The sequence below is a fragment of the Bos javanicus genome, chromosome 6 (assembly GCF_032452875.1).
Source record: "Bos javanicus breed banteng chromosome 6, ARS-OSU_banteng_1.0, whole genome shotgun sequence".
Taxonomy (NCBI): Eukaryota; Metazoa; Chordata; class Mammalia; order Artiodactyla; family Bovidae; genus Bos; species Bos javanicus.
This window is the reverse complement of record NC_083873.1, coordinates 55,792,697-55,809,896: the sequence shown is the minus strand read 5'-3', so window position 1 is coordinate 55,809,896 and position 17,200 is coordinate 55,792,697. Positions and strand designations below refer to the sequence as shown.

The 17,200-nt window shown below is 38.8% G+C and overlaps 1 protein-coding gene across 6 annotated transcripts in view; it reads left to right on the top strand.

The window, feature by feature from the left end:
- The window catches only part of ARAP2 (ArfGAP with RhoGAP domain, ankyrin repeat and PH domain 2), a 193,571-nt gene that overhangs the window by 147,245 nt on the left and 29,126 nt on the right, over positions 1-17,200 (top strand). For 4 of the 6 annotated variants that reach the window (XM_061419874.1, XM_061419875.1, XM_061419873.1 and 1 more), the window contains one exon: positions 2,315-2,443. In XM_061419874.1, the coding sequence (XP_061275858.1) occupies positions 2,315-2,443 (129 nt within the window). Of the gene's footprint in view, positions 1-2,314; positions 2,444-6,291; positions 6,376-8,827; positions 8,932-17,200 lie in introns of all 6 variants that reach the window. The other 2 variants (XR_009736956.1, XR_009736957.1) reach the window with 2 other exon arrangements.

The following is a 17,200-nucleotide window of genomic DNA, read 5'->3' as shown; positions in this document are numbered from 1 at the left end:
GTTGAAAACAGTAATTGATGTAAGGTAGCCAGTGCATAGTATGTTGATACATAGTTGGTATTCTAGAAATGGCAACTGTTAACAGGGTAAGTAGCATCCCAGAGTTTTCAAGTAGTGTCCCATGATTTTTGCCAAACCTTTTATAAATTTATTTTAAAAAACAGGATTAAAGTAGCACAAAAGATTTTCCCTGATTTTCAAAGAAGTATATATGTCTGCTGATCCATTTACAATTATTTACTGTTAATTTATGGATTACCATAGAAATTTGTAAGGTATTTTATTCCCCAAGTATTTATTATTGAACATCTATTATGTACTCAGCACTCTGCTTTGTGAAAGAGATATATTTATAAATAAGAAATAGGTTTGTCTCCAAGATGTATGACTTAGTTGCTCTATGTTTTTTTGTTGTTGTTGTTTGCAATCACCTCACAAAGCCTAGGCTTACACCAAGATGCACAGAATGCAGAACTGCATTTCACTGTACTGAAGAGAAAGCAAAAAATCTAGTTATTTACACTGGAAGGAAAAAACAAGTTCCAGAATGCTGTGCTAATAAAAGGGAGACCAGTACTAAAGAGAATGTGATACATTTGGTCTTTTTTATTACTTGGGACTTTATGTATACATGGGTAATATACAAGTGTGATGCTGTTGACATAGACTTTGTTGTTGGCATTACTACTTTAACCAAAAACAAAAACCCTAGTAGGAGGTTATGAAAGAGTTGAGTTGACTTATAAAGGCTGTGGTGCCAGCAAACTTACATCAACATCTTCACGTTAGAGTTTATGTTCTTGCTATTTCAGTTATGCTGTTTTCAGTACACTATGAAAAGACTTGATTTTTTTTCTCCCCCAGCATATGCTTCTGTTACAAGATTTTATTAAGTGATTAGCATATTTTGACCAGGCTCCCCAGGTGGCACTAGTGGGAAAGAAGCCACCTGCCAATGCAGGAGACTCGGGTTTGATCCCGAGGTTGGGAATAGGAAATGACAACTCACTCCATATTCTTGCCTGGAAAATCCATGGACAAGAGGATCCTGGCTGGCTACAGTTCATGGGGTTGCAAAGAGTCAGACATGACCGAGCACGCATGCACACACACATGCATATTTTGATCAGCAAAAAACTTTGCTATGAAATTTGATTGTAATTCTAAAAACCTATGGGGTTTTTTGGTTAATTAACTCTATGTTAAGAACTTGTGATATATTTTAAAGTATGGTTGCATAAAACAGAATATATATGGATGAGTATTTATCAAGGAGAAATTGTAAAGATGTGACCAACTTTTTGCTTGTTAGCCTATTATATGAACTGTTAATGGATAATATTGCTGCATAATGTTTCTGATTGATATTTCCACTAATAGTTAAACTGAAATTAGTCAGTACTGTTTGATAAGGATTATATTCTGTTCTTTTTGAAGTTATACTTTATAATTTCATATAAGTTGATTATCAGCTATAAGTTGTTCACTAGTGTTGATCAGAAATTATGCTAGCCTTGTTGGGATAAACAAAGGATTTATACTTAGTACTGGGCCAATTACTAGTACTTTTACAAATATTTAATTGTGTGTGCAAACAGGCATTTTTCTATAAGCAAACTAGAATGTTATTTAAATTAAAAAGTAGAGTAATTCACTAATTTGTTTTATAGAAAGGTAGCTTTTTTCCTGAGATTTTTATATAAAGAATGCTATGCTCTGCTGTGCTTGGTCGCTCAGTTGTGACTGACTTTTTGCGACCCCATGTACTGTATGTAGCCTGCCAGGCTCCTCTGTCCATGGAAATTCTCCAGGCAAGAATACTTGAGTGGGTTGCCATGCCTTCCTCCAGGGGATCTTCCCAACCAGGGATCGAACCCAGGTCTCCCACATTGCAGGCAGATTCTTTACCGTCAGAGCCACCAGGGAAGCACATGAATACTGGAGCCCATAACCTATCCCTTCTCCAGGGGATGTTCCCAACTCAGGAATCAAACCGGGGTCTCCTGCATTGCAGGCAGATTCTTTACCAGCTGAGCTATCAGGGAAGCCCCATCTAAAGAATAACACCTCTGAATTTTTTAAAAAGTAGTTTAATAACAAACAGATGTCCCTGTACAGATTTATTTATACAGTGAATTTTATTATGTGATTAATGCTGTTCCAGGTATCCTGTATGTAGTCCTAGCACTATTCTTGTGTACTATAAGATACAGTCATGCTTGTAATGCACAGAGCTTTTTAAAAGGACGTTTTAAATTTTATAATAAAAAAAAGTTAAGATTTTTTTGGTAATTTATTTTTTTTTTTTTTGCAGAACGTCCTCTTCACTACACAGAAAATGTGTTGGAACAGGTGCTTCGATGGAGTTCATTAGCTGAACCTGGCTCTGCTTATCTTGTAGTGAAGAGATTCTTAACCATTGACACAATTAAACACTATAATGGTAGGTGCTGCTATTTCACATTCCAACTATGATTGAAAATTCAAGTGGTTAAAGGACAATTATTATGGCACAGGTGTTACTTGAAAATGTAAAAAATGGGTAGCTAAATGCAGAATCTACTAACATGTTATTGCAGAATAGAAAGAAGAATATATAGACCAAGTGCCACGATCAGACTTTCCCGGTGGGTAGCACTGTGATATTAGGTGGTTATTTTGATGGTATCAAGGTAAAGATTCTGCAGGAATGATTCTTCTTTTTAAGTTTTTGTTTGTTTGTTTTATTGTCATGCTTGGGTGTTTTCCTAATTTTTGGATAGATGGTGAATCATCCTGAGTTATGTTTACATTTGAAAGTTCTCTGGGCATTCAAGAAGTGCAAGCTCTGAGATTGTGTGCTTGTTAAAATCCTCACCTATTTTGCCGTAATATTGGAAAACAAATATAAAAAAATACCTCTAATAATGACATTTGCTATCCAACTGGGAGAAGACATGTACACATGTAAGGTTAAGTCAGAAGTTAGCTAACATGGGGGAACTATGGAAGACACTCTCTGAACTTGTTTGACATCTCAGAAAACTTTCATTTTGAAACTTTGATTTTTCTGTTATGTTGACATTAGCTGACAGATTAGAAAGAGATTTCCTGCCACACAGTCTATAAACCAACTCTGAAAGCAGAGGATTCAAATTTTATTAGATGAAATTTACCACAGCTTTTCTAATTCATATTCATAATAACCATTACTATTTATTAATCATGTATTTTATTAACTGAGCTCCTTACATACCAAAACTCATTTAAAACTTTTTTTTAACTTCTCCATGAGTTATATTATCATTTGAATTTTACAAATGAGGAAAGAGCTCAAAATTAAGTAACTTGCCTCCAGTTCACATATTTATTAAATCCAGTAAGTGTCCTGCATATGAAACTGCAAGATGCAAACTTTCAAATATATGAATGTGCCTTTGCATGTCCAGTCACGTAAGTTAGTTCATGTGTCTGGCGTGCACTGCCACATGCGTACATCCTCTACTGTTGGTTTTGCTTTTGTGTGCTTTACTGTACTGTATACAGTACAGTCGGAGAAGGCAATGGCACCCCACTCCAGTACCCTTGCCTGGAAAATCCTGTGGACGGAGGAGCCTGGTAGGCTGCAGTCCATGGGGTCGCTAAGAGTCGGACACGACTCAGCGACTTCACTTTCACTTTTCACTTTCACGCATTGGAGAAGGAAATGGCAACCCACTCCAGTGTTCTCGCCTGGAGAATCCCAGGGACGGGGGAGACTGGTGGGCTGCCGTCTATGGGGTCGCACAGAGTCGGACACGACTGAAGCGACTTAGCAGCATAGAGTACAGTAGTACAGTATCTTTATTTCAAGCCCAGGGTGTCTGGAAGCAAGCCTAAAAACAGCAGTGATGTAACAGTACTGCTATTCTGTGCCAAGTGATAACCATGGAAACAAAAGTGAAAATAATTGAGAGAGTGGAGTGAGGCGAAAAGATGATAGACATCGCTCATTCTTATGACATGAATTGTTTGACCGTCAGCACAATTCTAAAGAGCAAGGACAAGATCATGGAACATGTGACGTCTGCTGTGCGATGATGTCAACGATAATATCAAAGAAACGTGCAAGAGTGATGGAGGAGATGGAGAACTTTCTCAGTGTGTGGATGCAGGATCAGCATCAGTGTGGAGGGCCACGCAGTTTAATGCTGATTCAAGAGAAAGTGAAAAGCCTTTATGAAGGCTTGAAGAAGAAATACTGTGAAAATTAGAGGGTGCATTTTTTAATGTTAGCAACAGCTGGTTTCATCAGTTCAAGGCTAGAGCCAACCTTCACAACATAAAAGTCACTAGGCAATGAGTGCAGATAGCTTTCTGGGAATTTCCTGAAATGCTTTAGGGAATTATTGCTGAAGACACATATTTACCCAAGCAGATTTTTAATATGGATAAGACAGGGCTGTACTGGAAGAGGATGCCAGACCGAAGTTACATCTGTACGGAGAAAAGTTGATGCCAGGCTGTAAAGCAACAAAGGATAGGCTAATTATGTTGTTTGGTGGCAATGCTTCTGGTGATATCAAGCGGAGACCTTAGTTTATCATTCGGAGAACCCAAGAGCCCTTAAAAATAAAGCCAGGAGCTCTCTTCCTATTGTGTGGAAGAGTAACCCCAAAGCCTAGGTTACACAGGGCATCTTCCAAGATTGATTTTTCCACCACAGTATCCCAAAGGGATAGAAATCTTACTTGCAGGACGTCCCATTCAACATTCTTTTGTGGCTTGACAGTGCTCCAGGCCACTCCCCACTCATGGACAGTTTTCATCCCATCTTCAAAGCAGTGCATCTTCCACTGAATACTATGTTGCTCACCCAACCTGTGGACCATTATAGCAACTTTCAAGAAATATTACTTATGACACAATATTCATCAGGCAGTAAAGGTGAATGATGAATCAGGAACAACCTTGAAACAATTTCGGAAGGACTCTAACATCTGCAAGGCCATTAATTTTTTTTTTTTTTTACTTCCCTTGGCATGAGGTTACTGCTGTCACCATGAATGGGGTTTGGGAGAACCTTTGCCTACAATTTGTTCATGATTTTCTTGGATTTGAGAAGGTAGAGGAGGAGTCCATCTTTGGCAACTTAGTGACCCTCAGCAAGAAGCTGAAGCTAGATCTGCAAGAAGATAACTTCATTCAACTCCTTGCTGTTAACACAAGAGGCTTATTAATGAAGACCTGATGGAATTGGAGTCCCAGAGAAACAATGGAGACAAGAGAAAGAAAAAGTAATTAAAGAACTGAAGAGAGTCACAATTCAGGAAATGGCAAGGGATTTTCTTTATAAGAGGAGTAACTGTTTTTAAGGCACAGACTCAATATAGAACGGTACACAAATCTTGCAGCAGCCATTCAGAATGCAGTCCAGTGCCACCATGACACCTATGATGAGAAGAAAAAAAAAGAGCTACCACCCAGACATTACTGGATTGTTTTTTCAAGAGAGTAGGTGGAATTGAACCCAGCAAGGAAACAGAACCTGTGCCATCATCAGGCATGAGTGAAATTTCAGCTTTCCCTCTGTCTCCTATTGCTGATGGTCCTTCAGCTGTACCATCTCCCACCTCTACTTCCTCCTCAAGTCAGTCAATTCTTCTTGCCTGTTTATTCCATGCCAGCCCCTGTATTCTAGCTGTACTGTACTTTTCAAGGTACAGTACTGTAAGGTTAAAAATGTTTTATTTTTGAGTTTGCTTTTTATGTATTATTTGTGTGAAAAAATATTATAAACCTATTATAGTACAGTACTGTATAGCTCATTGGGTTGGGTACCTAGGCTAACTTTGTAGGGCTTATGAACAAACTGGATTTATGAGTGTGCTCTCAGAACAGAGCCCCTTTGTATGTAGTGACTTGCCATACTGGATTTGAGTACAGGTTAGTTTTACTTCTAATTAAAAAAAAAAAAAAGTTGGGGGGGTTGGTACAGCTCTTAAACGTGGTAAAGCTAATAGTATGATTGCAGACTCTTAACTAGTAGTGACAAATCAGTGAGTTCTTAACTGTACCAGCTAGTCTATGTTTCTGTTTTTGTGATGATGTTTTGGTGTGTTCTGGCTACTACAGTAGACTGGGTGGCTCATGGTATATGTGCGCTCAGTCATGTCCAACCCTTTGTGACCCCATGGACTGTAGCCCACCAGGCTCCTCTGTCCATGAAATTTTCCAGGCAAAAATACTGGAGCGGGTTGCCATTTGCTTGTCCAGGGAATCTTCCTGATTCAGGGATCGAACCTGAGTCTCCTGCGTCTCCTGCTTTGGCAGATGGATGGCTCATAAACAGAAATTAATCTCTTACATTCTGAAGACTTGAAGTCTAACATCAGCTGTCAGCCTGGCCAAGTTCTGGTGAGAGTCCTCCTCCAGGCTATAGACAGGGAACTTCTTGTATCCTCCCAGAGTGGAGAGCAGAGGGAGGAAGCAAGTTCTCTGTGACTCTTTGTTGTGGTTGTTCTTTAGTTGCTAAGTCATATGCGACTCTTTGTGACCCTGTGGGTTGTAGCCTGCCAGCCTCCTCTGTCCATGGGATTTCCCAGGCAAGGATACTGAAGTGGGTTGCCATTTTCTACTCTAGGGGATCTCCCCCCACCCCCCGCCCCACCAGGTATCTACCCAGCATCTCCTGCATTGGCTGGCTAATTCTTTACCACTGAGCCATCAGGGAAGACCCTCTGTGACTCTTTCAAGGACGTGAATTCCATTCCTGAAGATCCCACCCTCATGACCTCATCTAATCCTAATTACCTCCCAAAGGCCCCAAACTTCTTAATACTGTGTAGGTAGGTTTCAACATATGAATTTGGGGAAGCATAAATATTGGGTCCTAACTCTGCCCTTCATATCTTTTAATTACATAAAAGTATTTTTACAAAATGCAGACTTCTATGTCATTCTGGTCTTATTAGCATCAAAATAGAACAGGTGTTCATTTTGCTATAGAAATTAATCTATTTGACACCTGTACCTTATTTAATTTCTTTCTTCCTCCTACATATGATTTTGATTACATCCTCCATATACTGCTTAAGGATTACAGTAGAAGTTCTCTCTAGTCATATGATTGCTACAGTCCTCCCTGTCATATAGCAGCAGTCCTTGGGTGGTGGAGACTTTCGTCCTCCAGGGACATTTGACAATATCTGGAGATATTTCTGTCACACTGGGTGGGGTGGGGCTTCTGGTATATAATGGTTAGAGACCAGAGATGCTGCTAAACATCCTACAATACACAGGAAATCTCTTTACAACAAAGAATAATCTGGCCGAAAAAGTCAGTGGTGTCATGTTGAGACTCTCTCATTTGGATAATGTATGAAATCTGGTCTAGTTCGTGAATTCTGTAATTCTTTCATTTTAATGTTGAGATAAATGTTTTGAGCTTATGAACGAAGTCCTGTCAACATTATAAAATATATTAAAGGTTCTCATGGCTTTTCTTTTAGAAAATAAGTGATATTTTCATATTTTTGGGTGAGAATTTTCATGTTTTTAATATTCCTCTAAAATGTCTCTAAATGCTCCATGTTGCAAAATACTTAAAATCCCACACTTAGACATAATAACTTGGGCTTCCCAGGTGGCACAGTGGTAAAGAATCTGTCTGCCAATGCAGGAGATGCAGGTTCAATACCTGGGTCAGGAAGATCCCCTGGAGGAAGAAATGGCAACCCACTCCAGTATTCTTGCCTGGAGAATTCCCATGGACAGAGGAGCCTGGTGGGCTACAGTCCATGGCATCACAAAGAGTCAGACTCGACTGGGCACATACACACAGAATAATAACTTAGTTCTTATTTGAATGCTAATAGACTAGCCACTTGAATAAAAACGGATGAGAATAAGATCTTAAAAGACTATAATATAGAAGAAGATTTTGTACAGGTGGGCCTGAGGGATAATTCAAAGCAAGGAAACCATTAAGTTTTGTTAATCTTTGGGGAAAAAAAATCATCAGTGTTAGATTGAGCGATCACATATAAGTAAAATCTTTCTGTTGTTTAAGGGCAAGAAGAAGTGGTTGAGTGACAGACTGTGAATTGGCTCTACCTACAAACTGGGTAGGAAGATTGGGCATGGGATGCCTCACCTATTGTTATTTCCTTTTCTGGGATTGTGACTGCATCCTGTCATGAAAGCATAAAGCTTCTGTAAGGTTCAGACAAAGCACCTTTCATAAAACCTGGGAATCCAAGCAATGGAAAGCAGCTTACGCTAAAGTTTCAGGGACCTGGATGGTGGAATATTCTCTAGAGTAACATGTCAGTAAACTCTTGTGTCACTCTCATCTCTCCTGCATTCCTGTGACAGTGTGGGAACTGTGAAACTTATCTCTGCCCCTGCACTCGTCCCCCTCAGCTCACCAAACCAGTGTGCAACTTGCTATTATGATAGCTACAGTTCTTTCTACCAGGAAATTATGTCCCTCTGCGTGAAAAAAAAAAGTTTTAGAGTAACACCCTCAGGAAATACATTAATTAGACTATTTCATGTTAGTAGTTTATATATATTTTTGGTCAAAAACAGGATGTTTTTAATTAGAGCTTGATTTATATTCAGATTGTCAAAGTAAAACAATATTTTTGGTTATGGTTGGTTCTGCATCTATCTTCTTTTAGGATTGTCATTTTAAAGAAGGTTTGGCATATTGTTTGTTTTTAAAACCAATTTCTTAAGTCATAATTTTTTTCTTCCAGTTGTGTCTCACAGCAACCTGGGCTTACAAGTACTTCTTATGGGTTGCCCTGTGTCATAGATTTTATGTTGGCTAGGTGTGCAGCCTACTTTGTCTCTGTCTTGGCAGATGTCTCCTAAATCAATCACAAGGATCACTTTCTCCAGAATTATTGCTTCATTCATTACATGCACTACTCCTTAAAATTGGAATCTAAAAGGAAAATAATGAAAGTAAGTGTGATTTCTCTGTCAGTTTGTTAGCAGAAAAACTGAAATCATCTCAGAAACACATTGGTTAAGGATTTCTTTTCCTTTCTTAAGATTTTCTTATTCTAACCTGTAGGCCAAGTTGATGTTAGGAGAGTTTTAAACAAGGGTGGTTGGTTACAACCACATTTTTCTCTCAATAATGAATTGCTTACGTGTTAGTATTTCATTAAAACATAAAGTAGCTCTGCCACGTCCTTTACATCCTGTCCCATCATACCTGATACCAAGTTGCCACAAATTTTAGTGTCTCTCTACCTATCTGTATCTCTCCTTTATCTATACTCACACACTCATGACTTGCATTTTATTAATTGTATGATGATATTTCTGATTTTATGTAACAAATTAGAGGCATATATTTTTGTTTAAAATTATATTTTCAGTACCTTTTTGCTTAGTGAAGAATTTTATCAAATAATAAGTTTAGGGGTTTGAAGTGTTTAGGGGATTTAATTTTCCCAATTTGCTCACTTTATCTCAAGAGTTTAAAATATAGACATCACAAGAAACAATAGATTTTAGAAGCATCCAACATTTACATTCATTTAAGGTAATAAAGAAATATACTTTACTTTTATGGAAGTATATGAAGGTAAAGGAATTTTCTGTTGTCTCTACTTAAATCACATATTAGTTTTAACATCTCTTTTACAAGTTAGGCATAAATTTATAGCTTCTGTAAGGTTCCAGATGGAGAAGGCAATGGCAACCCACTCTAGTGCTCTTGCCTGGAAAATCCCATGGATAGAGGAGCCTGGTAGGCTGCAGTCCATGGGATCACGAAGAGTCAGACACAACTGAAGTGACTTAGCAGTGACTTAGCAGCAGCTTAGCAGCAAGGTTCCAGAATAAATAATTTTATGTTGCAGGAGTCTTACTTTAAGCACTAAACTTCTTTAATATTATGCCAGTAGAAGTCTAGATACAACAACAGAATCAAGTTTTAATTATCTCAATGGGAAGAACTACTTTTAAGATAGAATATGTAACTCAAATGAAGATGCCTGTGGGTTTCTAAATTTAGACTGCTACTTAAGACAGATGCTTTGGAATTAAATATGCATTAGAATGCTGCTGCTGCTGCTAAGTCGCTTCAGTCGTGTCCGAGTCTGTGTGACCCCATAGACGGCAGCCCACCAGGCTCCCCGTCCCTGGGATTCTCTAGGCAAGAACACTGGAGTGGGTTGCCATTTCCTTCTCCAATGCATGAAAGTGAAAAGTGAAAGTGAAGTCGCTCAGTCGTGTCCAACTTGTAGGGACCCCAAGGACTTCAGCCTACCAGGCGCCTCCATCCATGGGATTTTCCAGGCAAGAGTACTGGAGTGGGGTGCCATTGCCTTCTCCGATGCATTAGAATAGAATAGATCAAAATGCAACTGCTTCTGGCAAATTCAGACCTGGGAAGCTGAGCCATCCACTCTGCACTGACTTAGAAAATAAAAGAATATTCCGGCAAAAATAGTATGAGTTCATAAATCTTAGTCTAGCTGAAATAATTTATATTCCATTCCTTATCAAATCTTTTTAAAGCCAAAGATGTGTAAAAGTTGAAAGTAAATCCAGTCCACTTCAAGTGGAGGGGTTTTCTCAGAAATTGATAACAGAATAGAAAAGTAAGTAGTGCTCTACTTTTTACAGTATGCTGTGTTGTCATCAAATGTCATGGAATCTCTGGCACTTTCCTAGTCAATCCTCCAGTAGAACTATATTTACAGTTTTACTGCTTATGAATAATCTAATTACAGAAGGGTGTCTTCAGGCTGCTTGTTCTGTTAAGCATTACTTCTTCAATACAAGTAACAAAGTAAAACACACTAGGAAGTAGGGGGATATTTGACTTTTTCTAGATTATGTTCAAACAGTTCTTGAGTTTGGCTTCTACTCAGTCATAGAACTAAGTTTTATTAAATGTGAATGAATGTCATAAAATGAGTGAACTATATCAAATTCTGCTTCTTCCAAATTACAGCATATGTGTTCTATATAATCAATATCAAACAAAGAATATGAATAATTTTTAATTTGAAAGAGATTTTAGATGTCAGGCTGCAAATATTGCCAAATTTGTGGAATATTTTCAAGAGAAAAGAGGGCTTCCCTTGTGGCTCAGCTGGTAAAGAATCCACCTGTGATGCAGGAGACCTGGGTTGGATCCCTGGGTTAGGAATACCCTGGAGAAGGGAAAGGCTACCCATTCCAGCATTCTGGCCTAGAGAATTCCATGGATTCTATAGTCCATGGGGTCACAAAGAGTCGGACACAACTGAGTGACTTTCACTTTCAAGGAAATGTCTCATGAAAATTGCTACTTAGCATACACAAGCAGGGATGGAACTTGATTTTTCAGATAATGTGTAGGCTTGAGGAAATAGTCTTTTCCAGTGAAAGAAGAAGGGAGATCCATAGAGACACATTTGGTGTATATTCCCTTGTCATTGCTCAGATCATATATAACAGATAATATTTATTGGGTGCCAGATGCTGGGCTGATGGCTTCGCATATGCCATCTCATTTAATCTTCCTCGTAGTCTTAAGAGGTTTTTTACAAGTATTCTCTAAGCCTCTAAGTAACTTGCTATGTGAGTTCTCACATAGGTTGTGGAGGAAAATTCAAAACTCATATTATTTTAAAAAGCAAACATGAAATTATTATTTTTTCAAGGACAGATAAGATTGAGTACATTCAGGGCGGTATGGCCAGAGACTGAAATTATTATTTTTAAGAGCTAAATTATGAGACAAACATGACTTTTTATGTATTCAATGCCTAAATTTTATCTTTAGAGTTTTAGGGACATGAATAACAAATATGGACTGGGAGTAGTTAGAAAAACATGTTCATGGATGAGTTGGGTCTCCAGAAGTAGGAATAGAATTTGTATAAAACAACAATGGAATTCCCCTCAAGTACATTCAACTTGAGGGAAATTGATCAACGTAAGTCGTGCCATAGAGACAAAGATCAGCTTTCCAAGCAGTGTATTATGATCAACTGACTTATAAATAAAGACCATTTTAACTTAATAGTTTATAGAGATGAGTAGAAGGAATCTAATTTATTTAGCCCTTGAAAAGTCAAGGAAAGAAATTTAAACTTTTAATGTTAGGCAAGTGAGATATTGAGTAGTAGAAAAATAGAGCTTTGGAAAGGGGATTAACATGATAAAACTATTTGAATAGCACCAATCTGGAATTATATGGAGTCATCAGACAAGCAAGCCATGAAGTTCTAGAATCCTGGAATCTGGATATTAAGTAGAAAAGGCAGGGGTCAGACAGATGATATTGGCAAAGAAGTGGAATTGAACCCCAGAGAAAATATCTGAGAGAAGAGTGGTCTGAATTGCTATCTGACTGGACATGAAGGATGAAAGCATAGTATGTGTTTTAGAAATATTCTCGGGTTATGTTTTCCCCTCTCCCCTGTTCTTACTGCTTCTCTGTCACTGTCTCTCTTCCCATGACCCTCCCAGCTTCTCCACAGATGAGCTTTTATTGGGATCAGGGACCACTGGTTAGGAAATAGTGTTTTTGTCTAGGGCTTCCCTGCTGGCTCAGAAGGTAAAGCATCTGCCTGCAATGTGGGAGACCCAGGTTTAATCCTCGGGTCAGAAAGATCCCCTCGAGTAGGAAATGGCAACCCACTCCTGTACTCTTGCTTGGAAAATTCCATGGACGGAGGACTCTGGTAAGCTACAGTCCGTGGGATTGCAAAGAGTAAGAACTTAAATGTTTTCAAATGGTTTGGAAAAGTATTTTTGAGGGGCATCTGTTTCATAGTCCTAGTTATATGTCTGTTCTGTTTAAGTAACTAAATTTGACCATTCTGTGTTGTTTTATACAAGGGCTTTTCTAATTAATAGCAGAAGTACAGCACAATATAACTAAGAATACCAGTCTATTCTCTTACCTAGGGTTAACTCTAAAGAACCCTCACTGAACTCCCACTGATCCTTTCTTGCCCTAGCAAACACCAGGAGGGGTTTGACTCTCTAGTTATTATTGTTCTGTTCAATTCCTAAAATATGTCCAACTCTTTGTGACCGCATAAACTGCAGCACACCAGGCTTCCTAATCTTTTTTTTTTTTTAATTTTATTTTATTTTTAAACTTTACATAATTGTATTAGTTTTGCCAAATATCAAAATGAATCCATCACAGGTATACATGTGCTCCCCATCCTGAACCCTCCTCCCTCCTCTCTCCCCATACCATCCCTCTGGGTCGTCCCAGTGCACTAGCCCCAAGCATCCAGTATCGTGCATTGACCCTGGACTGGCATCTCGTTTCATACATGATCTTAATAAGCTTTTTTGCCCAGGATGAGGCTGAGGAAGTGAAAACATAAAAGCAAAGTACCCCATGATTGAGAGACCACTTAGTAATAGAAGTTTGGAAAAGTGAATTGTTGAAAGGCATTTAATTTATAACCATTGTTACGTTACATACTGCTGCTGCTGCTGCTGCTGCTAAGTCGCTTCAGTCATGTCCGACTCTGTGCGACCCCATAGACGGCAGCCCACCAGGCTCCCCCGTCCCTAGGATTCTCCAGGCAAGAACACTGGAGTGGGTTGCCATTTCCTTCTCCAATGCATGAAAGTGAAAAGTGAAAGTGAAGTCGCTCAGTCGTGTCTGAACACAACTGAGTCATGCACTATGTCCCCAAAATGTATAGCTTCATCTTGTCCCTTAAATGGTGGATAATTTTCCTACTTATTTTAACATTGTTAGAGCATACAGAAATTTTATCATGAGAGCTTTCAGAAATTCTTTTAGGCTTTCTATATTTATCATAGAACTTTATATTTCAAGTTTATTTTTGCTCTTCTTTATGAGTCCCTTAATAATATATGCATGAAGATTTAGCTAAGAGGACTTCCCTGGTAGTCTAGTGGTTAAGACTCCACACTTCCACTACAGGGGACTTGGGTTCAACCTCTAGTCAGGGAAGTTCCAAATGCTGTGCAATGTGGCCAAAAAAAAAAAAAAAAAAAATTGAAGGTGAAGATTTAACTAAGATACTCAATTGGTAATGGTAGTTTAGTCATTAAGTCATGTCTGACTCTTATAACCCCATGACCTATAACCTGCCAGGCTCCTCTGTCCATAGAATTTTCCAGGCAAGAATACTTGAAGTCAGTGAAGTCGCTCAGTCATGTCCATCTCTTTGCGAGACCATGGTCTGTAGCCTACCAGGCTCCTCTGTCCATGGGATTTTCCAGGCAAAGTTATTGGAGTGGGTTGCCATTTCCTTCTCCAGGGGATCTTCCCAGCCCAGGGATTGAACCCAGGTCTCCTCACTGCAGGCAGATTATTTACCACTGAGCCACCAGGGAAGCTGTATGTACTCAATTACATATGGTTTATTAAAATAAATTTTAATAAATATGCACTCAAAGGTGACAACAATGTTTTTGTCCTAAGCCTGTTTTCTTTTTGACCTATGAGTAGTTTAAACACTAGACATATGATTATTTCTTACTGGTAAAATTAGAAAGCTTTATTAAACTGAACCGGAGAAGGCAATGGCACCCCACTCCAGTACTCTGGCCTGGAAAATCCCATGGGTGGAGGAGCCTGGTAGGCTGCAGTCCATGGGGTCGCTAAGAGTTGGACACGACTGAGCGACTTCACTTTCACGCATTGGAGAAGGAAATGGCAACCCACTCCAGTATTCTTGCCTGGAGAATCCCAGGGACAGGGGAACCTGGTGGGCTGCCGTCTATGGGGTCGGACATGACTGAAGTGACTTAGCAGCATTAAACTGAACAAAAATCTTAAAAAGGTATAATCAGAAGGTGTGAATGGAATTGGTTTGGCTTAAGCAAAATGTAACATCTGTATTTCACAACTTGATTATAATTTAATGTTTTTAAAATACCTATTTCTAAATCAATAGTATTATAAATATCTTTCTCCACTTTCACTTTCTTATTCTAAATCAGCTGAATCTCTAAGCCCACCCAGTGTTTTCTAAATTGCTTACTGTATTTCTCCTATCAGGATATATAAGCATTGTTTGTTAACCTATGTTTACTTTGCCTCTAACACTGCACTGCAAGTCCAGAAACCATCTCCTCGGGTATTATTGTATATTATTAGAACCAAGTGCATACTAGACTCTGAATACTTCATGAAGAAATGAATTGATGTCATATGAATTTTGTGGAATGCCGGGGACCAGCCCCGGCTGATTCAGGGTATTCGAAGGAGAGACGGCGTAGGCGAGGATCAGAAAACAACTGCTTAATTAAACGTTAATTAAGGATATAAAGAGTAATAGAATAAGGATAGCTCAGTGAGGAAATTTCAGTGAAGAAAAGAGGCTGAAATAAGGATAGCTCAGTGAGGAAATTTAGTGGAGAAAAGAGGCTGAATAATTCAGCCAGAAGGTGAGAGAAAGAACGACATGGGGAGACCAAGTTTCAGTGAACAAGGCCCACACTTTATTTTCCAAAGTAGTTTTTATACCTTAAGTTATGCATAGAAGATAATGGGGGAAGGGGTAGAGTCATGCAGCAAGCCAGGCTTTCTTCCTGCAAACTTATCATATGCAAAAGCTTAGGTGATTTGCATCATCTTCTGGCCCAGAGGCCTGTTAACATTTTAAGACACTTTCTTCAGAAAATTTATTTTTCTCTAAAGGTGATTGGTCAGGAGCCACCCTCCAAAAGCATTAGATAAAGTTGCATTCCTACAGAGCAAAGGTGTGGTGGGCTATAACAAGAAAAAGAATTAACTCAAGGGTCCCAGGTTACAAACATTAAAGCTACTACTTACACCAATTATATTAATCAATACACTGCCAGGGACACAGCAGGTAAGGGATATGGAAACTTAGCAGCAAACATTGGCCCAACAAGTGAAAATCCCTTCACCAATACAATTTTTAATCAATCTTTTAACTACTCAAAAGAATCTGTGTTTAGACAGTTTAGAACATCTCCTGCCTCTCACAGTTGGGAGGCTCTGAACAATCACATGTGACCAGAAAAACCTATTCAGGCAGGCTAGAGGATTTCCAAAGGAGTTTGTAGGTTAAACACTGTCACACCCAGGAATTATTAACTGGAGCTGTAAGCTAACTCTTTTTCAGAGAGAGGTAGTGGGGGACAGCCCCCCGTAAAGTCAGAGGTATAGGTGAAAGCACAAAGCAGAAAGTAGGCAGATTCTGGTTTTGGGGGTAGATGGGGGACTCCTGAGGCTCGATCCCGCCTTTGCGTATGCCGAGCCTCCTTCCTCATGACCTTTGTCATGGGCAGAGTTCCTCACGCTGGCTCCCGGCAGTGATAGAATTCCAGTTGAGCTATTCCAGATCCTGAAAGATGATGCTGTGGAAAGTGCTGCACTCAATATGCCATATGCACTCAATATGCAATATGCCGGCTCCCAGCAGTGGAACACTATCTTCTCACTGCATTAAAATAATCTTTCAAGTCTTTTAATTGGAAAAGTGTTATTTTTAATTTAAATAGAAGCTAGTTAGCTATAAAATACTACTTGAAATATTTTTTCTATGAAATTGACTATTAAGAGATTGTTCCAGAAGACAAATTTTAGCAGTGTATTTTTCAGAAATTATTTTAAAATCACCAGCTCCCTAAAAGAACCTATTTTAGCGTGGCATCATGATTAAAAGAATGTTTTTGTGGTAGTATGCAGATCATGAAAACTACTTTTGTTTGTTTATGGTTAAGATCAGTGATGTGATTCAACATATTGATGTCTGCTTCCAGGTTGTCGTCCCGTGCTCATATCTGAGTTATAAGGCAGTACTTCAAATTTTTCTAACTTGTTTTCTTATACTAACTATAATTGTGAACATCTGTGTATCATTTGCTGTTTGATTAAAGGTTTTCCCTAACCAAGGGATTGCTAGGTTTAAGACTAAAAAAGTTCTTTTTCTAAAATCATTCAACTTATCTATAATTTTTAGAAACTATGAGTGAATACGTAAGAGTTTCATCACTTTAATACCAGGAAATTGCTAAAGGTCTTGATCCGGATGTGGTGTCCCTCCCTACATCTTTTGAGGACGCCATCTAATGTGAGGGCCACAACAGTCTGCAGGATAAGTGTCATTACTCCTATTCTACAGGAAGAGCAGGAGTTGACCCCAGAATGACCATGTCATGGCTACTTGGCTTCAGGTTCCTTTTCTTTCCTTTGTTCCTTGTTTCTCAAGCAGACAGTTAAATAATGTTGAGATTTTAAAAAGAAAGTTGTACC